We start from the raw sequence: 23,465 nt of genomic DNA on the forward strand, positions 1-23,465 counted from the left end.
CCACTCTACTATTACTACTACTGTTACTACGAACATTTCTAATTGATATGTGCGCAGTGGGGCGACTAAAAGTATTCTAAACCACAATCGTATAAACCTGAAAGTGTATTTCCATAAGGAGTCCCTGCGTTTCAATACTACTTCCAATGAAGTTACCATCCCTTTTATAAGGGACTATCAGCCGACTATAATAAATTTGGACTATTTTTATAATAATAAATAATTATATGCTTTATAATAATAAAGCATTTAATTCGATTTTTACCATAATTCAGAAATATTTTAACAATTTGTTGATAAAAAAGTAACTTTCAAAAAGAGGGGTTATATGGGGGCAAGGGGTTAATATGTTCCTATACTTATAAATTATGGTAGAGGGATTTACGAGTAAAATAAAGTTGTTTATGCAGAATTTCATTGTAATGTTAGTGTTTATAAGTGAATTTTGATGTTCAAGTCATTTTCTGAAGGGGTTTAGGGTCAAATAAGTTCCGATCATAACGACTATTGGCATTATCATTTATACTTTGTAAAACAAAATTTTGCTGATTTTTGGAGAGATACAAGAACATTTTACATATTTACGAGCCGAAAAGTCCTATTCGGGGGGTACGGTTGTACGGGGGCTAGGCGAAATAATGAATCGATTTTAATAACTTTCAATAGTCGTCCTTCCTTTTTGCATGTGCAAAATTTCATTAAATTATCTTGAAAAGTGCGATCTATAGCGTGCGCACAAAGTCTACATGGACACACAGGCGGACAGACAGACAGACGGGCATAGCTAAATCTACTCAGAAAGTGATTCAGGATTCCGATTAATATACTTTAAAGAGGGTGTAGCACCAATATTTTTTGGTATTACAAACATCAGCTCAAACGCATAAGACCTCCCCACTACACAGTGCCACATTTAGTACATTCTAGTACGACAAAAGTCAAATTTTATATATTAACCCCCTTATTCACAAACAACATTTTTATTTTATAATGGGTTTATATAACATAATTTCCATACAAAATCTAATTTATAAACCGTTTATAACATAAAAATGTTGTTTGTGAATAAGGGGGTAAGTATATAAGTTCGTAATAAGTGTTAGAACAACCTCACCAAAAAATGGGCGGTTATATCATGTCCACGCCCACTTCTTATGTTAATGCTAATTTTGGTATTGTTGAGTACAATTAAAAGCACTAACTTAAAAACAGACAAACTGAATAAACCCTTATAAGGTCAGAATGCTTTAAATAAGTAGGAATAGTTATAATAAGGACACGCCTACTTTTTATATAGCAAATGTATGTTTGTAATTCAAACAAGTACGAAAGTATAGTCGGACATGGTCGACTATATGATACTCTACACCATGGGTATATTTAAAATTATTTATTTTTCATAAAGAAACTTTTATGTTGAATTTTACCTTAATTCCGATGTATTTAAGCAATTATTGATGAAAAACTAAATTTCTAAAAGAGGCTTTATATGGGAGTTAGGGTCAAATATGGGCCGATCCTCAACAAGTTATGCTGAATGTCATCGCGATACTAATGGTAATAAGTAAATTTTTGGACGTTTAAGTTATTTTTTAAAGGATGGTTTGTATGGGGGCTAGAGTCATGGTCATTTATGTCTATATAAAACTTAGTTGTGCTAATTTTTGGTGAGATAGTAGTATATTTGACGTAGTTATGAGTTAAAAACCCTAAATCGGAAGGTAAGGTTGTATGGGGGCTAGGTGAAATAATGGACCGATTTCAACCATTTTCCATACGCATCGTCGTTGTGTTAAAAAACTCGTGTGGTCCAAATTTTATCAAAATATCTTGAAAATTTCTGTAGCTTGCGCACAAGGTTTACATGGACAGCCAGCCAGACGGACGGACGGACGGACGGACATGTCTTAATCGACTCAGAAAGTGATTCTGAGTCGATCGGTATACTTTAAGGTGGGTGTATGACCAATATTTTTATGCGTTACAAACATCAGCACAAACGTATAATACCCTCCCCACTGTAGGCTATAAAAATGCGAGTTAGGTCACTTATATATAAAAAACGCGAAAATTGAACAACTTTTTTGTTTTGCCTTTTGTCGTTCTAGATTTGAAAATATGGCACTGAGCACTGTAGTGGTGTAGTGTATAAAAATGGAAGAAATAAAGCTCAAAAGATCAAGATATGCACTGAAAGAGTAAATTATGCTCTAAATACTCGAAGTTATGTCTTTAATATGCTACTGAAGTCAAATCATGCCAAATTATGCTCTTATGAGTAAAATATGCAAAATATATGTTTCAATGCCAAAATTCCTAAATTGGTCTGAAGCATGTCATATCTTATCCACGAGTCCATTTTGGTCTCACTGATTATCACAATAATTAGTGTGATATTTTCTAAGTATTTGATTAAATTAGGCATTTAAATATTGTTTCGCTGAAAATTAACTTTTCAGTTTTATGTTTGAAAAAAAAAAAATTAATAAATATTCAAAATGTTTATGTTTAAATGTGCGATTTTAACGATTGATTTAACCTGTCAACATTGTTAATTTGCAAATTAATAAAGTCATTAATTAAACATAAAATATGGAAAAAGCAAATACATTTAAAGAGAATTGCGTGAATATACGTATATGTATGAATATTGCTATTAGTACTACGTACATTTTGACAGTGATAGACAGTGGAAGCCAATAATATTTATAGAGGAAGTCAAAATTGTATATGACAAACATAAATTGTAAATTGTTTGCAAAATGTTTAATATTTTCTATGGGCTAGGAGAAAAAATTATTTCCTTGGATAGCAAAAAATCCACACAAAATTTTACTATTAATTGAAATCACTAGATAGTTTCTAACCCATCCAATAAATAAATAAATAAATAAATAAATAATATGCAACTCTATAAATGAAATCAGTCAAACATCATTAGCACATCATAAATCGCGTGTCATATAATTTAGAGAATATACTATAGCAGTATAGTATAATGTTTAACAGACACACTTAATGAGGCAAATAATACATACATTAACAATACACACTATATTTATGTTGTCTACATGCAAGTGGAGATACGATACAATTGTGCAACACCTCCACCCTGATAAGTATTAGTACACATTTATCTGCAACTAAAATCTACCACATTATGATAACAGTAATACCAGAGACATCGATAGGGGTTTAGGCAAGCAGTAATTTTACCCTTAAAATTAGCTTTAGCTCATATCAGGTTGTTGTTGTTGTTTTAAATATTATTGTTTTGAAAAAAATATATTAATTTTTTTTTTTTTGGAAAACGTAAGCAAAGTGCCATAGCTGCACACTTTTGCTATTGTGCAGTTTAATTTATGCTTATTATTGCATAGAATCCGATTATTGTGTATAAAATTAAAACAAAACAACAAAACAAAAAATTTTTATTTAAACACTATCAAATACACACGGAGACACACACACTATAATTTACACTTGTGCGCATAATTAATGCAACTTGCACACACGCACTCAACTGCAGTCAAATAGTACTTGTTGCAGTCCAATACACCGTAAAAACGTTTAAACAACAAACAACGACGTAATGCCAGCAATATTTAATATCACATTATATGCCACATATACTATCTACATATAAACACGAAAACTAGCGGCATATAAATTTTACTAAACTAGACAGAGAGTAAGAGATATGTAAAATGTTCCCTATTGAAGGAGAACTAAATAAAAGTGCCAAAACACAAAAATTAAATTATTGCAATTCATGCACCATCATATGACACCCTACATATGAAAACAATTTTGTTGGGATTATGGGAATTCAGGGATAAATTTTAATCAAAAGCAATAGGCATCACTCTTGGATCCAGAAGTGTTTATTCTCAATCTGTATTTGGTTTATAAGACAAAACCGGTAGACAGATACACGGATGGACCAGTAGGATCAATATACATATGTGTGTTACAAACACAAGCACCAACCTATAATATCCCAAGCAATTATACAGTTCTAAGGTATAAAATGAACAGTTTTATGTTAATTTTGCATAATTAAATTGAAAATGGAAAAACTATCACTCTATCTATGTATCAGTCCGTCCATTCGCCCATTTCGGCAAATTTTTTTGTTGACTTGAGTTTATGCCTGTTGATGTTGTCTCTACAGTCCATGTTTTTCCTTATACTTTAGAGAATTTTGCGTAATGAATAAGTAAGAAGAGATTTGTTTTGCATATGAACTAAACAAGTAACGCTTATTTGGTGATTAATAAAGCGCTAAGATTACAAAAAGATAATACATCGGTTTGACGGTTTAACGAATACTCGGTTCAATGAATTTTAAGTAGTCAATACAATGGACTAGTTAAGTTTTAGATGACACAATAGACTAGACTATAGACTAGACTATAGACTAGACTATAGACCAGACAATAGCCTAGACTATAGACTAGACTATAGACTAGACTATAGACTAGACAATAGACTAGACTATAGACTAGACAATAGACTAGACTATAGACTAGACTATAGACTAAACTATAGACTAGACTATAGACTAGACTATAGACTAAACTATAGACTAGACTATAGACTAGACTATAGACTAGACTATAGACTAGACTAAAGACTAGACTATAGACTATACTATAGACTAGACTAGACTAGACTAGACTATAGACTAGACTATAGACTAGACTATAGACTAGACTATAGACTATACTATAGACTAGACTATAGACTATACTATAGACTAGACTATAGACTAGACTATAGACTAGACTATAGACTAGACTATAGACTAGACTATAGACTAGACTATAGACTAGACTATAGACTAGACTATAGACTAGACTATAGACTAGACTATAGACTATACTATAGACTAGACTATAGACTAGACTATAGACTAGACTATAGACTAGACTATAGACTAGACTAGACTATAGACTAGACTATAGACTAGACTATAGACTAGACTATAGACTAGACTATAGACTAGACTATAGACTAGACTATAGACTAGACTATAGACTAGACTATAGACTAGACTATAGACTAGACTATAGACTAGACTATAGACTAGACTATAGACTAGACTATAGACTAGACTATAGACTAGACTATAGACTAGACTATAGACTAGACTATAGACTAGACTATAGACTATACTATAGACTAGACTATAGACTAGACTATAGACTAGACAATAGACTAGACTATAGACTAGACAATAGACTAGACTATAGACTAGACTATAGACTAAACTATAGACTAGACTATAGACTAGACTATAGACTAAACTATAGACTAGACTATAGACTAGACTATAGACTAGACTATAGACTAGACTATAGACTAGACTATAGACTATACTATAGACTAGACTATAGACTATACTATAGACTAGACTATAGACTAGACTATAGACTAGACTATAGACTAGACTATAGACTAGACTATAGACTAGACTATAGACTAGACTATAGACTAGACTATAGACTAGACTATAGACTATACTATAGACTAGACTATAGACTAGACTATAGACTAGACTATAGACTAGACTATAGACTAGACTATAGACTAGACTAGACTATAGACTAGACTATAGACTAGACTATAGACTAGACTATAGACTAGACTATAGACTAGACTATAGACTAGACTATAGACTAGACTATAGACTAGACTATAGACTAGACTATAGACTAGACTATAGACTAGACTATAGACTAGACTATAGACTAGACTATAGACTAGACTATAGACTAGACTATAGAGACTAGACTATAGACTAGACTATAGACTAGACTATAGACTAAGACTATAGACTATACTATAGACTAGACTATAGACTAGACTATAGACTAGACTATAGACTAGACTATAGACTAGACTATAGACTAGACTATAGACTAGACTAGACTATAGACTAGACTATAGACTAGACTATAGACTAGACTATAGACTAGACTATAGACTAGACTATAGACTAGACTATAGACTAGACTATAGACTAGACTGTAGACTAGATTATAGACTAGACTATAGACTAGACTATAGACTAGACTATAGACTAGACTAGACTAGACTATAGACTAGACTATAGACTAGACTATAGACTAGACTATAGACTAGACTATAGACTAGACTATAGACTAGACTATAGACTAGACTATAGACTAGATAGACTAGACTATAGACTAGACTATGACTAGACTATAGACTAGACTATAGACTAGACTATAGACTAGACTATAGACTAGACTATAGACTAGACTAGACTATAGACTAGACTATAGACTAGACTATAGACTAGACTATAGACTAGACTAGACTATAGACTAGACTATAGACTAGACTATAGACTAGACTATAGACTAGACTATAGACTAGACTATAGACTAGACTATAGACTAGACTATAGACTAGACTATAGACTAGATTATAGACTAGACTATAGACTAGACTATAGACTAGACTATAGACTAGACTAGACTATAGACTAGACTATAGACTAGCATATAGACTAGACTATAGACTAGACTATAGACTAGACCATAGTCTAGACTATAGACTAGACTATAGACTAGACTATAGACTAGACTATAGACTAGACTATAGACTAGACTATAGACTAGACTATAGACTAGACTATAGACTAGACTATAGACTAGACTATAGACTAGACTATAGACTAGACTATAGACTAGACTATAGACTAGACTATAGACTAGACTATAGACTAGACTATAGACTAGACTATAGACTAGACTATAGACTAGACTATAGACTAGACTATAGACTACACTATAGACTGGACTATAGACTAGACTATAGACTAGACTGTAGACTAGACTATAGACTAGACTATAGACTAGACTATAGACTAGACTATAGACTAGACTAGACTAGACTATAGACTAGACTATAGACTAGACTATAGACTAGACTATAGACTAGACTATATAGACTAGACTATAGACTAGACTATAGACTATAGACTATAGACTAGACTATAGACTAGACTATAGACTAGACTATAGACTAGACTATAGACTAGTCTATAGACTAGACTATAGACTAGACTATAGACTAGACTATAGACTAGACTATAGACTAGGCTATAGACTAGACTATAGACTAGACTATAGACTAGACTATAGACTAGACTATAGACTAGACTATAGACGAGACTATAGACTAGACTATAGACTAGACTATAGACTAGACTATAGACTAGACTATAGACTAGACTATAGACTAGACTATAGACTAGACTATAGACTAGACTATAGACTAGACTATAGACTAGACTATAGACTAGACTATAGACTAGACTATAGACTAGACTATAGACTAGACTATAGACTAGACTATAGACTAGACTATAGACTAGACTATAGACTAGACTATAGACTAGACTATAGACTAGACTATAGACTAGACTATAGACTAGACTATAGACTAGACTATAGACTAGACTATAAACTAGACTATAGACTAGACTATAGACTAGACTATAGACTAGACTATAGACTAGACTATAGACTAGACTATAGACTAGACTATAGACTAGACTATAGACTAGACTATAGACTAGACTATAGACTAGACTATAGACTAGACTGTAGACTAGACTATAGACTAGACTATAGATGTACACACTAGAATCTGGACTCTCGCCTTTAAGTTAGCTTTTCTTAAGTAGCGATGGAACCGAGCATCTAATTTGAAGAACATTTCTTCTGTTCTTCAATGTGCAATTGTCCTCTGCGAACCACATTGACAACACTTTTTCACACCCAGCTATACTACTGTATATTATTTTGCTTTATTATTCTTTTGCCATTTTATGTACATACATACTACGTAGAAATATTTTCTTCGAACAGCGAACAAAATAAGATTGAATTGTTAAAATTTCTGGCATTTTATCAAATGTCATAGAAGAAAAACTACATACATACGTATATACAAATATATTTAGAATTCATTTGTTAAATATTTCTAACTTACAACATGTCGAAAACATATTCATGCATATTCATACAACCTAAACAGATAGAGGCACCGACAAAGCACTATACACAGAAAATTGCTTCTAACCAAGCAGTAGACGACTGACTGACAAAAATCACAATGTGCGAAAAAAATTACAGAGTTGTGTTTTCATTGCAATTTCATAAATTCCTCTAGTAGTAACACACACTTGTTGATCGTTGAGCTTGGTGTATGTGGACTGGTTGGTTGATTGGCTGGGGTAGCGGTGTAGGATTGTCGTCTAGTTGCATGAATGCAAGCATTTTAATCAAAAAATCAACAAGTTTTAAACTCATCATATCCAACCATATCAATGAAAATGTTTATGTATGTATTTAGTATTGTATCACTTTTTTGCTTTTATTCATTTGCATCTCTCTGTTTTACACAATTTAATTAAATAATTCTTTAGTTTTTGTTTTCACTACGTTGTATAGTTTATTTTAGTTGTTCATGTATGTTGTTTTTCAGATTGAATTTTGATAAATAATTTAAATGTTTTTGTTAACAGAGAAATACTCGCATATACATGAAATTAAATAAATCTTATTTTAGATAATTTTCTAACAAACCGTTGACATTTTGCCATCATTTATTAAGTCATTCGTTCATGTGGCAGAGTGTGGGTTTTGTTTGCTTCGAACAGAGTTGTAGATATATCAAAATGTTATTTGAGATCTTTCGCATTCATATTGTAGATTTCATTTATCGATTTTAATAAACTTACCTGAAAAGAGATTAGAGAGAAATTAAGTAATAGTTAAAATTAATGCTTTGTTAAGCTTTTCTTATCCAAAGAAAAAAACTATTCTATAAACTATAGTGTAGTGTAGGTCATAGTCTAGTCTACAGTCAAGTTTTCGGTCTAGTCTAGTCTAGTCTATAGTCTAATCTATAGACAAGTCTATTGTATAATCTATAGACTAGTCTATAGTCTAATCTATAGACCAGTCTATAGTCTAGTCTAGTCTAGTCTATAGTCTAGTCTATAGTCTAGTCTCTAGTCTAGCTATTAGTCTAGTCTATAGTCTAGTCTATAGTCTAGTTATAGTCTAGTCTATAGTCTAGTCTAGAGTCTAGTCTTAGTCTAGTCTAGTCTAGTCTAGTCTAGCTATAGTCTAGTCTATAGTCTAGTCTATAGTCTAGTCTATAGTCTAGTCTATAGTCTAGTCTATAGTCTAGTCTATAGTCTAGTCTATAGTCTAGTCTATAGTCTAGTCTATAGTCTAGTCTATAGTCTAGTCTATAGTCTAGTCTATAGTCTAGTCTATAGTCTAGTCTATAGTCTAATCTATAGATCAGTCTATAGTCTAATCTATAGACCAGTCTATAGTCTAATCTATAGTCTAATCTATAGTCTAGTCTATAGTCTAATCTATAGTCTAGTCTATAGTCTAATCTATAGTCTAGTCTATAGTCTAGTCTATAGTATAGTCTATAGTCTAGTCTATTGTCTAGTCTATAGTCTAGTCTATAGTCTAGTCTATAGTCTAGTCTATAGTCTAGTCTATAGTCTAGTCTATAGTCTAGTCTATAGTCTAGTCTATAGTCTAGTCTATAGTCTAGTCTATAGTCTAGTCTATAGTCTAGTCTATAGTCTAGTCTATAGTCTAGTCTATAGTCTAGTCTATAGTCTAGTCTATAGTCTAGTCTATAGTCTAGTCTATAGTCTAGTCTATAGTCTAGTCTATAGTCTAGTCTATATTCTAGTCTATATTCTAGTCTATAGTCTAGTCTATAGTCTAGTCTATAGTCTAGTCTATAGTCTAGTCTATAGTCTAGTCTATAGTCTAGTTTATAGTCTAGTCTATTCTAGTCTATAGTCTAGTCTATAGTCTAGTCTATAGTCTAGTCTATAGTCTAGTCTATAGTCTAGTCTATAGTCTAGTCTATAGTCTAGTCTATAGTCTAGTCTATAGTCTAGTCTATAGTCTAGTCTATAGTCTAGTCTATAGTCTAGTCTATAGTCTAGTCTATAGTCTAGTCTATAGTCTAGTCTATAGTCTAGTCTATAGTCTAGTCTATAGTCTAGTCTATAGTCTAGTCTATAGTCTAGTCTATAGTCTAGTCTATAGTCTAGTCTATAGTCTAGTCTATATTCTAGTCTATATTCTAGTCTATAGTCTAGTCTATAGTCTAGTCTATAGTCTAGTCTATAGTCTAGTCTATAGTCTAGTCTATAGTCTAGTCTATAGTCTAGTCTATAGTCTAGTCTATAGTCTAGTCTATAGTCTAGTCTATAGTCTAGTCTATAGTCGTCTATATCTAGTCTATATTCTAGTCTATAGTCTAGTCTATAGTCTAGTCTATAGTCTAGTCTATAGTCTAGTCTATAGTCTAGTCTATAGTCTAGTCTATAGTCTAGTCTATAGTCTAGTCTATAGTCTAGTCTATAGTCTAGTCTATAGTCTAGTCTATAGTCTAGTCTATAGTCTAGTCTATAGTCTAGTCTATAGTCTAGTCTATAGTCTAGTCTATAGTCTAGTCTATAGTCTAGTCTATAGTCTAGTCTATAGTCTAGTCTATAGTCTAGTCTATAGTCTAGTCTATAGTCTAGTCTATAGTCTAGTCTATAGTCTAGTCTATAGTCTAGTCTATAGTCTAGTCTATAGTCTAGTCTATAGTCTAGTCTATAGTCTAGTCTATAGTCTAGTCTATAGTCTAGTCTATAGTCTAGTCTATAGTCTAGTCTATAGTCTAGTCTATAGTCTAGTCTATAGTCTAGTCTATAGTCTAGTCTATAGTCTAGTCTATAGTCTAGTCTATAGTCTAGTCTATAGTCTAGTCTATAGTCTAGTCTATAGTCTAGTCTATAGTCTAGTCTATAGTCTAGTCTATAGTCTAGTCTATAGTCTCTATAGTCTAGTCTAGTCTAGTCTATAGTCTAGTCTATAGTCTAGTCTATAGTCTAGTCTATAGTCTATAGTCTAGTCTATAATCTAGTCTATAGTCTAGTCTATAGTCTATATATAGTCTAGTCTATAGTCTAGTCTATAGTCTAGTCTATTGTCTAGTCTATAGTCTAGTCTATAGTCTAGTCTATTGTCTAGTCTATAATCTAGTCTATAGTCTATATATAGTGCAGTCTGTTCTAGCCTGTTTGATAGGCTATGGTATAGTCTATACATTCTTTAAAACATCTGCCTATATATGTATGTTTATGGGCTAAACATAAATAAAAAACCTTAATAGTATATCTTTATTTTATTTTTGTAGAATATATGAAGATATGTACGTATACATATAATTATTTACCCACTGGCGATATTTGCTAGCTGTGTGCAAAAACATTCACATGCTGCTGCATTTTGACAATATGACAGTTTATTATAGTTTTTCACATTCAGATATTTTATTAAATTTTCTAGCTTAACGTTTCATTTAGTTGATGATCAGAGGCGGACAGAGTAAGAGAAAGACAAAAAATAAATTTAACAAGTGTGACCATAAATTTAGTCACTTAATGATTTAGAAACGTGTAAGTTACGGTGGCGAATTAAACCCCACAAGCAAAAACCGAAGTACACTGGCGTTTATGTGTAATTTTCTAAAACACCTTGTTGAAATCTAGAAATATGCATTTTCCTATATATTTACATACATATGTATGTATATACATATGTAGATTTTGGCTATTTCAGTGAACATATGTCTAAGAGTAATGAGTAGAGGCATATAGCCACAGTGGAATATGATTAGATATAACAAATCTCTTGATGTGTGTGTTTAACTAAGTGTAACATTTATTATCATGAATTTAGGGCGTTAATTTGATTTGCGAATCGTATTTTTTTGTTGTTTGTCGTGTGATAAATAATGTGTATTTAGAAGAAAAAATATGTTAACAATTATTAAGTTCATTAAGAGGCAGCATTAATTTATACAAATTTTCAAATATGAATGAATAAAATATTGTATAATTTATCGCAAATCAGTCGTATTGATTGAGGTACATACTTACGGCAATTTACATACAGAACAAAATTCTTTAACAGAAGAATTCTTCATTGTGAATATTATAAGATTATACGAATTTGTATCCATTGTACCAATTTCGATGTACATATGTATATTGTAAATGTTATGTATGACAGTCAATTATATTAGAGTTTGACCTGAACTAGAACTGAACTAGCACTGAACTAGAACTGAACTAGAACTGAACTGGAACTGAACTAGAACTGAACTAGAACTGAACTAGAACTGAACTAGAACTGAACTAGAACTGAACTAGAACTGAACTAGAACTGAACTAGAACTGAACTAGAACTGAACTAGAACTGAACTAGAACTGAACTAGAACTGAACTAGAACTGAACTAGAACTGAACTAGAACTGAACTAGAACTGAACTAGAACTGAACTAGAACTGAACTAGAACTGAACTAGAACTGAACTAGAACTGAACTAGAACTGAACTAGAACTGAACTAGAACTGAACTAGAACTGAACTAGAACTGAACTAGAACTGAACTAGAACTGAACTAGAACTGAACTAGAACTGAACTAGAACTGAACTAGAACTGAACTAGAACTGAACTAGAACTGAACTAGAAACTGAACTAGAACTGAACTAGAACTGAACTAGACTGAACTAGAACTGAACTAGAACTGAACTAGAACTGAACTAGAACTGAACTAGAACTGAACTAGAACTGAACTAGAACTGAACTAGAACTGAACTAGAACTGAACTAGAACTGAACTAGAACTGAACTAGAACTGAACTAGAACTGAACTAGAACTGAACTAGAACTGAACTACTGAACTAGAACTGAACTAGAACTGAACTAGAACTGAACTAGAACTGAACTAGAACTGAACTAGAACTGAACTAGAAAACTGAACTAGAACTGAACTAGAACTGAACTAGAACTGAACTAGAACTGAACTAGAACTGAACTAGAACTGAACTGAACTAGAACTGAACTAGAACTGAACTAGAACTGAACTAGAACTGAACTAGAACTAGAACTGAACTAGAACTGAACTAGAACTGAACTAGAACTAGAACTGAACTAGAACTGAACTAGAACTGAACTAGAACTGAACTAGAACTGAACTAGAACTGAACTAGAACTGAACTAGAACTGAACTAGAACTGAACTAGAACTGAACTAGAACTGAACTAGAACTGAACTAGAACTGAACTAGAACTGAACTAGAACTGAACTAGAACTAGAACTGAACTAGAACTGAACTAGAACTGAACTAGAACTGAACTAGAACTGAACTAGAACTGAACTAGAACTGAACTAGAACTGAACTAGAACTGAACTAAAACTGAACTAGAACTGAACTAGAACTGAACTAGAACTAGAACTGAACTAGAACTGAACTAGAACTGAACTAGAACTGAACTAGAACTGAACTAGAACTGAACTAGAACTGTACTAGAACTGAACTAGAACTGAACTAGAACTGAACTAGAACTGAACTAGAACTGAACTAGAACTGAACTAGAACTGAACTAGAACTAAACTAGAACTGAACTAGAACTGAACTAGAACTGAACTAGAACTGAACTAGAACTGAACTAGAACTGAACTAGAACTGAACTAGAACTGAACTAGAACTAGAACTGAACTAGAACTGAACTAGAACTGAACTAGAACTGAACTAGAACTGAACTAGAACTGAACTAGAACTGAACTAAACTGAACTAGAACTGAACCAGAACTGAACTAGAACTAGAACTGAACTAGAACTGAACTAGAACTGAACTAGAACTGAACTAGAACTGAACTAGAACTGAACTAGAACTGAACTAGAACTGAACTAGAACTGAACTAGAACTGAACTAGAACTGAACTAGAACTGAACTAGAACTGAACTAGAACTGAACTAGAACTGAACTAGAACTGAACTAGAACTGAACTAGAACTGAACTAGAACTGAACTAGAACTGAACTAGAACTGAACTAGAACTGAACTGAACTAGAACTAGAACTGAACTAGAACTGAACTAGAACTGAACTAGAACTGAACTAGAACTGAACTAGAACTGAACTAGAACTGAACTAGAACTGAACTAAAACTGAACTAGAACTGAACTAGAACTGAACTAGAACTAGAACTGAACTAGAACTGAACTAGAACTGAACTAGAACTGAACTAGAACTGAACTAGAACTGAACTAGAACTGAACTAGAACTGAACTAGAACTGAACTAGAACTGAACTAGAACTGAACTAGAACTGAACTAGAACTGAACTAGAACTGAACTAGAACTGAACTAGAACTAAACTAGAACTGAACTAGAACTGAACTAGAACTGAACTAGAACTGAACTAGAACTGAACTAGAACTGAACTAGAACTGAACTAGAACTGAACTAGAACTGAACTAGAACTGAACTAGAACTGAACTAGAACTGAACTAGAACTGAACTAGAACTGAACTAGAACTGAACTAGAACTGAACTAGAACTGAACTAGAACTGAACTAGAACTGAACTAGAACTGAACTAGAACTGAACTAGAACTGAACTAGAACTGAACTAGAATGAACTAGAACTGAACTAGAACTGAACTAGAACTGAATTTGAACTGAACTTGAACTGAACTAGAACTGAACTAGAACTGAACTAGAACTGAACTAGAACTGAACTAGAACTGAACTAGAACTGAACTAGAACTGAACTAGAACTGAACTAGAACTGAACTAGAACTGAACTAGAACTGAACTAGAACTGAACTAGAACTGAACTAGAACTGAACTAGAACTGAACTAGAACTGAACTAGAACTGAACTAGAAATGAACTAGAACTGAACTAGAACTGAACTAGAACTGAACTAGAACTGAACTAGAACTGAACTAGAACTGAACTAGAACTGAACTAGAACTGAACTAGAACTGAACTAGAACTGAACTAGAACTGAACTAGAACTGAACTAGAACTGAACTAGAACTGAACTAGAACTGAACTAGAACTGAACTAGAACTGAACTAGAACTGAACTAGAACTGAACTAGAACTGAACTAGAACTGAACTAGAACTGAACTAGAACTGAACTAGAACTGAACTAGAACTGAACTAGAACTGAACTAGAACTGAACTAGAACTGAACTAGAACTGAACTAGAACTGAACTGGAACTGAACTAGAACTGAACTAGAACTGAACTAGAACAGAACTAGAACTGAACTAGAACTGAACCTTAAATGGAACTGTAACTTCAAAGTTTCTTTTTAACAGTATTGATAACTCCGTTTATATTCACTCTTTTACTTTTCTTTAAGTTTAAATCTGTTATACTATTTAGTTCTTAATTACAATTTTATACAAAGCTTAGTTAGAATTTATAATGTAGTTTTTTCTGTTTCTGTAATTTTACATATTTTCAAGCAGTTGTAATTGTGTGGAAAATGTTTTAGAAAAAATCAATGCAATAATGTTATTTTAACGAGCAAACTCTGTTCAGATAAGTAACCAGAGAACCATCTAAAAACACAAACACATTTAATGTTAAAGAATTTGGTATTTAAGTAAAATACATGTACAAAATACTTCTAAACAAATGCACATTACTTGTGCTTCATACGAAACGTATGAAAAGAAAATTCATGAGAATTTTAATTAAATATTTTAAAATACATAGATTTTGATAAAATAACCCTGAAGTTTAAAGTGTACAATTTTATATTTAATGAATTGGTTCAAAAAAACATTTATAATTTATATACTTAGTGTCTTTATGGAAAAGAAAGCAAAATTATTTAAAATCTAGTTTTTGTACTAAATTGCAAATAAGGGACAATCAGCTTATATTGCCGGAATATGTCAACATACCAACATATAAATGCTCATTTTAACACTCACACTTACATTATATCCCCTAAAAATGTTTTCCATAGTAAAACAAATGATTTTTACAGGATTTGCTAGTGTTATTTTTTAATAAAATACCACATTGCTAATGTACTTAAGCCAAAGGTACCCAACACAATACAAAGCGAAATACTATACAGCTACGAGTACATATTTTTTAGAGAAGAATTAAACACAATACAACAGCTCTTAATGTTTGTTATCATTAAAGTATTCCTTTTAGCCTGCTTAAATACACATTTGCATACTAATGCATTACTTACAAGCATACTTGTAAACTTAAAAATGTTTCTCTATTGGTATCGAAGAGAAATGCTTTTCTCAGTCTATAAACGCCTCTGACAATACATCTGTACATTGGACACTGTTTAAGTAGAATAATATACCTAGAGTACTTTTAGTTAAACAACAAACTTCTTTGAAAAATTAAGGTGCTAGTAACTGATTTCCATATCGAACAGACGAGAAAAAACAAAAGAAATGTTTGAAACGTCTACTCGTGCTTTTCATTGTCCAAAGGTAAGTGAATCAATAGAAAGCCAACATGAATGTTTAGATACTTCCGTATCTACCCAAAGCATATACCGAAATATCAATATATAAACTATCAGTAGAAGTTGTGAAAATCTCTGTTCTAAAAAAAATACCTAAAGGTTACCCAAAAAATATTTTCGGTAAAAAAGAAGGAGGATTTAAACTAGAACTGAACTAGAATTGAACCAGAACTGAACTAGAACTGAACCAGAACTGAACTAGAACTGAATCAGAAATAAACTAAAATTGAACTAGAACTATATTAGAACTGAACTAGAACTGAACAAGAACTGAACTAGAACTGAACTAGAACTGAAACAGAACTGAACTAGAACTGAACTAGAACTGAACTAGAACTAAACTAGAACTGTACTAGAACTTAACTAGAACTGAACTAGAACTAAACTAGAACTAGAACTGAACTAGAACTGAACTAGAACTGAACTAGAACCGAACTAGAACTGAACTAGAACTGAACTAGAACTGAACTAGAACTGAACTAGAACTGAACTAGAACTGAACTAGAACTGAACTAGAACTGAACTAGAACTGAACTAGAACTGAACTAGAACTGAACTAGAACTGAACTAGAACTGAACTAGAACTGAACTAGAACTGAACTAGAACTGAACTAGAACTGAACTAGAACTGAACTAGAACTGAACTAGAACTGAACTAGAACTGAACTAGAACTGAACTAGAACTGAACTAGAACTGAACTAGAACTGAACTAGAACTGAACTAGAACTGAACTAGAACTGAACTAGAACTGAACTAGAACTGAACTAGAACTGAACTAGAACTGAACTAGAACTGAACTAGAACTGAACTAGAACTGAACTAGAACTGAACTAGAACTGAACTAGAACTGAACTAGAACTGAACTAGAACTGAACTAGAACTGAACTAGAACTGAACTAGAACTGAACTAGAACTGAACTAGAACTGAACTAGAACTGAACTAGAACTGAACTAGAACTGAACTAGAACTGAACTAGAACTGAACTAGAACTGAACTAGAACTGAACTAGAACTGAACTAGAACTGAACTGAACTAGAACTGAACTAGAACTGAACTAGAACTGAACTAGAACTGAACGAGAACTGAACTAGAACTGAACTAGAACTGAATTAGAACTGAACTAGAACTAGAACTGAACTAGAACTGAACTAGAACTGAACTAGAACTGAACTAGAACTGAACTAGAACTGAACTAGAACTGAACTAGAACTGAACTAGAACTGAACTAGAACTGAACTAGAACTGAACTAGAACTGAACTAGAACTGAACTAGAACTGAACTAGAACTAAACTAGCAGAAGTGAATTAGGACTGAACTAGAACTGAACTAGAACTAAACTAGAACTGAACTAGAACTAAACTAGAACTGAACTAGAACTGCACTAGAACTGAACTAGAACTGAACTAGAACTGAACTAGAACTGATGAACTAGAACTGAGAACTGAACTAGAACTGAACTAGAACTGAACTAGAACTGAACTAGAACTGAACTAGAACTGAACTAGAACTGAACTAGAACTGAACTAGAACTGAACTAGAACTGAACTAGAACTGAACTAGAACTGAACTAGAACTGAAAGAACTGAACTAGAACTGAACTAGAACTGAACTAGAACTGAACTAGAACTGAACTAGAACTGAACTAGAATTGAACAGAACTGAACTAAAACTGAACTAGAATTAACTAGAAGTGAACTAGAACTGAATTAGAACTGAACTAGAACTGAACTAGAACTGAACTAGAACTGAACTAGAACTGAGCTAGAACTGAACTAGAACTGAACTAGAACTAGAACTGAACTAGAACTAGAACTAGGACTGAACTAGAACTGAACTAGAACTGAACTAGAACTGAACTAGAACTGAACTAGAACTGAACTAGAACTGAACTAGAACTGAACTAGAACTGAACTAGAACTGAACTAGAACTGAACTAGAACTGAACTAGAACTGAACTAGAAGTAAACTAGAAGTAAACTAGAAGTGAACTAGAAGTGAACTAGGACTGAACTAGAACTGAACTAGAACTGAACTAGAACTGAACTGAACTAGAAGTTTCATTTGAAAAATGTGTATACAGAGTTGAGACATGTTATATATCAGGGGTAAGTAATTGTCTTTAGTATTTACATGAGAATAAAAGGTTTAATATTTAGGATGCATTTAATGGCAAAGTCCATAGTTTCCTTTGAATGATATTGGCATACAAGTAACATATTTTTTAATGGAACTCTTTATAAAATATGCTAAATACTTTCTAATAGCAATTGCATTATAGAAGCTTAAACAAAACATATGAACAATAGGAAAATCTATACATTTCAAAGGATTTTCTTTTTTTTAAAGTAACTTTTAATAGCAGAGCTTTTAAGGAATTAATTCTAGTAAAGAAAGTACTGAAGTGATAGATTTTGAATCATTAATTAATGTAAGCAGATAGTCAAAATTCATGGTTAGAAGCTAGTTCACAGAACCATTTTTAAATCAAGTCCTTTATAAGTTCGTAATAAATATTATATATGTTTTGGATGACCTTTGCTGCCAAAAGTTTAATGATTCGCAATCGCTGCATTTAAATTTGAAGTGGAATTTATAATGTATTCACAATTTATTAATTCTATTTAAATGAATAAATGAATTAATACATTTTCAACTTGATTGGTATTGCATTACATACAATGGTACCTTAATATCTCTGATTTTAAGAGAATTAAACATGAATGGTATTGTATTAAGGTATGAATGGTTTGAATAGTTATTGTGTTTGAGAGAATTCCTATTGCATTTATGTGTATATAAATGTTAAATGAAATAATGTGTATGTTTTTCCCCTTTTGTGTATTACACAATGGGTAAAAATTTTCATTAATTAAACTTGAAAAAATCCATTACCTACTACAGGATTGCTTCATTAGTGAAAAAAAAAACATTTTTTTAAATACATTTCTCGTTATTTTCTCTACATATATATTTTTTTCTGTTCCAAATTTTAACATAATCATGCCATAGTGTTTATTATTGGATTGAAAGTGTTGGAGTACTGTTTGCATGAGCATGAGTGTTTTCATGTACTTTACAGATTTATTTTTATTTAACTTAAAAAAATATATGTATATACAGAAATTAAATAAATGAAAATAAAGAACAAAAAACAACAAATTCAAAAGTAAAACGCATGTGTTAACAGTATTACAGAAACTCTTACTTGGAATGTTTATTGAAATTGTTTAAAAAGATTAATATAAAAAAGTTTTTTTTTTTATTTTGTTTTAAAACCAAACAACAACATTAAGCAGGAAGGATATAATATACAAAAAATACATAGAGGGATTACAAAGCCAACTACAAATGTACATATAAACATATTAAAGTATACATACATACATATATACATATGTAATGGAAAAAAAAATTACTTGATAAATTATAAATATTTTTTCTGCAGTTTTTCAACTCATGTATAAATTAAAATTATAATACATTTATAAATTAAACAAATATTATGAAAATTTAATGATATTTTCTTATACAATCAAATTTTTGAGTAAATTTGAACTAAACTACAACTGCCTAGAAACTAGAAACTGAACTAGAACGGAACTAAAGCGGAACTAGAGCGGAACTAGAACGGACTAGAACTGAACTAGAACTGAACTATAACTGAACTAGAACTGAACTAGAACTGAACTAGAACTGAACTAGAACTGAACTGAACTACTGATAGACTGAACTAGAACTGAACTAGAACTGAACCTGAAATGAACTAGAACTAACTAAACTGAACTAGACTGAACTAACTGAACTAGAACTGAACTAGAACTGACTAGAACTGAACTAGAACTGAACTAGAACTGACTGAACTAGAACTTAGAACTGAACTGAACTAGAACTGAACTATAACTGAACTAGAACTGAACTAGAACTGAACTAGAACTGAACTAGAACTGAACTAGAACTGAACTAGAACTGAACTAGAACTGAACTAGAACTGAACTAGAACTGAAGCTAGAACTGAACTAGAACTGAACTAGAACTGACTAGAACTGAACTAGAACTGACTAGAACTGAAACTAGAACTGAACTAGAACTGAACTAGAACTGAACTAGAACTGACTAGAACTGAACTAGAACTGAACTAGAACTGAACTAGAACTGAACTAGAACTGAACTAGAACTGAACTAGAACTGAACTAGAACTGAACTAGAACTGAACTAAGAACTGAACTAGAACTGAACTAGACTGAACTAGAACTGAACTAGAACTGAACTAGAACCTGAACTAGAACGGAACTAGAACTGAACTAGACTGAACTAGAACTGACTAGAACTGAACTAGAACTGAACTAGAACTGAACTAGAACTGAACTAGAACTAGAACTGAACTAGAACTGAACTAGACTGAACTAGAACTGAACTAGAACTGAACTAGAACTGAACTAGAACTGAACTAGAACTGAACTAGAACTGAACTAGAACTGAACTAGAACTGAACTAGAACTGAACTAGAACTGAACTAGAACTGAACTAGAACTGAACTAGAACTGAACTAGAACTGAACTAGAACTGAACTAGAACTGAACTAGAACTGAACTAGAACTGAACTAGAACTGAACTAGAACTGAACTAGAACTGAACTAGAACTGAACTAGAACTGAACTAGAACTGAACTAGAAACTGAACTAGAACTGAACTAGAACTGAACTAGAACTGAACTAGAACTGAACTAGAACTGAACTAGAACTAGAACTGAACTAGACTGAACTAGAACTGAACTAGAACTGAACTAGAACTGAACTAGAACTGAACTAGAACTGAACTAACTGAACTAGAACTGAACTAGAACTGAACTAGAACTGAACTAGAACTGAACTAGAACTGAACTAGAACTGAACTACTGAACTAGAACTGAACTAGAACTGAACTAGAACTGAACTAGAACTGAACTAAACTGAACTAGAACTGAACTAGAACTGAACTAGAACTGAACTAGAACTGAACTAGAACTGAACTAGAACTGAACTAGAACTGAACTAGAACTGAACTAGAACTGAACTAGAACTGAACTAGAACTGAACTAGAACTGAACTAGAACTGAACTAGAACTGAACCAGAACTGAACTAGAACTGAACTAGAACTAGAACTGAACTAGAACTAGAACTGAACTAGAACTAGAACTAGAACTGAACTAGAACTAGAACTGAACTAGAACTGAACTGGAACTGAACTAGAACTGAACTAGAACTGAACTAGAACTGAACTAGAACTGAACTAGAACTGAACTAGAACTGAACTACTGAACTAGAACTGAACTAGAACTGAACTAGAACTGAACTAGAACTGAACTAGAACTGAACTAAACTGAACTAGAACTGAAACTGAACTAGAACTGAACTAGAACTGAACTAGAACTGAACTAGAACTGAACTAGAACTGCACTAGAACTGAACTAGAACTGAACTAGAACCACGCCCCACATTTAGAAAATATTAAATCCGTATATTTTAGATAATATAACAGTTAGAGTCCTCAAATTTTATCGGAGCAATTTTTGTATCAATATAATTATTTAGGACAAAAAGCAGGCGGACTAGCATTAGGGGGCGTGGGACCTCCCTTATAAATAAATACAAAAATAACGTTTATCTTGGAAACTATGACAGTTAGAATCTTCAAATTTTATACGAATAACTTTAAACATCCATCTAAACATTTTGGGTAATAAATTGGCAGACTACCCATGAGGGGAGCGGCACCTCCCATATATATATAAGACAAAAATTCGTTTATATAGAAAACTAATGGAACTAAATGCTTCAAATTTTCGCACGAAGAACTTAAATATTCATCTGAACATTTTGAACGAAAAAAAGCGGACTTTCATTTGGGGGGTCTTGAAGCCCCCATATGAATGAAAAGGAAAAATGCATATATCTGAGAAACTGTTAGAGCTAGAATCTTCAAATTTTACATGAGAACTTTGAAATTTATGTGAATATTTAGAGCATAACGGGCGGACATTCAATGGGGAACTGGCACCTCCCATATGCATTAAATATAAAAATTTCGTTTATCTGGGAAACTAATAGAACTTGATTTATAAAATTTTGCACATATTAGTTTAGTATTCATCTGAACATTTTGGACTTTCATGTGGGGAGCTTGAAAGCCCCCACATTATAAATCTGGAAAAGAATTGTAATTAGAATCTTCAAAATCATTAAGTGGGGGTTTTTATTTATACATATTCCTTTTAGGGTAGCAAAGCACACTGGGTATAGCTAGTAATGAAAATAAAACCAAGATTGTTGATTATTTTATTTAGAAATGTACTATTTAGATGATTAATATTACATTTCCTTTGCATTTTCTATTAAACGGTTGAGTAACTTATTTCCTAAAACTAATATTTCTAATATTTGATTGTCAGTATATTATTTATTAAAACTTACTGTATTGAAAATTTCTACAATAACTACTTGTAAATTAAAAATTAATTTCTAATTGATTTTCAGACTCTCATATTGAAAACATACAAAACTAGAATTTACAACATAATGGATCATTTTAACATTTATCAAAAATGTAATAAAAAGTTGAAATGGAAAAAATACAGACACAATATCCTTTAAATAGAGTAAAATAACATTTTCAATAATAATTACTTTTCTTTCATTCTGCATATATATTTGCAGTCATGCATGCATGCATGCGTAATAAATGCATAATGCATTTTGCAGATACATGTGTATCTATGTAGTTGTATCTGTTGTTGTGTTTAAGGCTTTTTGTTGTTGTGCTGTTTTTTTCTCTATAACAACAAATACTCATTTATCTTTATATATTTTCTTTCAATTCAAAATTACGTTTGTTGTGAGTTGATTTTTTTTTGTGAATTTTGCATTAAAGAACAACATCATTTGCACCATCATCAATTTTTATATTACGAAGAGATGTGTGTTTTTTACTCTCAGATAGACTATGTAAATAATAGTACAGCTTTGAATATAAATATGGCATCTTTATAAT

The 23,465-nt window shown here is 32.0% G+C and overlaps 1 protein-coding gene across 1 annotated transcript in view; it reads right to left on the bottom strand.

Moving 5' to 3' along the window:
• Positions 1 to 7,698: 7,698 nt before the first annotated feature.
• Positions 7,699 to 23,465, bottom strand: part of LOC119611081 (CUGBP Elav-like family member 1-B) — a 39,734-nt gene continuing 23,967 nt past the window's right edge. Inside the window, exon 4 of the mRNA XM_037966538.1 lies at positions 7,699 to 8,779. Coding sequence (XP_037822466.1) covers positions 8,754 to 8,779 — 26 coding nt within the window. The 3' untranslated portion in view covers positions 7,699 to 8,753. The remainder of the gene's footprint in view (positions 8,780 to 23,465) is intronic.

Source organism: Lucilia sericata, unplaced genomic scaffold, assembly GCF_015586225.1.
Source record: "Lucilia sericata isolate MDLA Ls3-8-SP2 unplaced genomic scaffold, ASM1558622v1 Contig001356F_arrow, whole genome shotgun sequence".
Classification (NCBI taxonomy): domain Eukaryota; kingdom Metazoa; phylum Arthropoda; class Insecta; order Diptera; family Calliphoridae; genus Lucilia; species Lucilia sericata.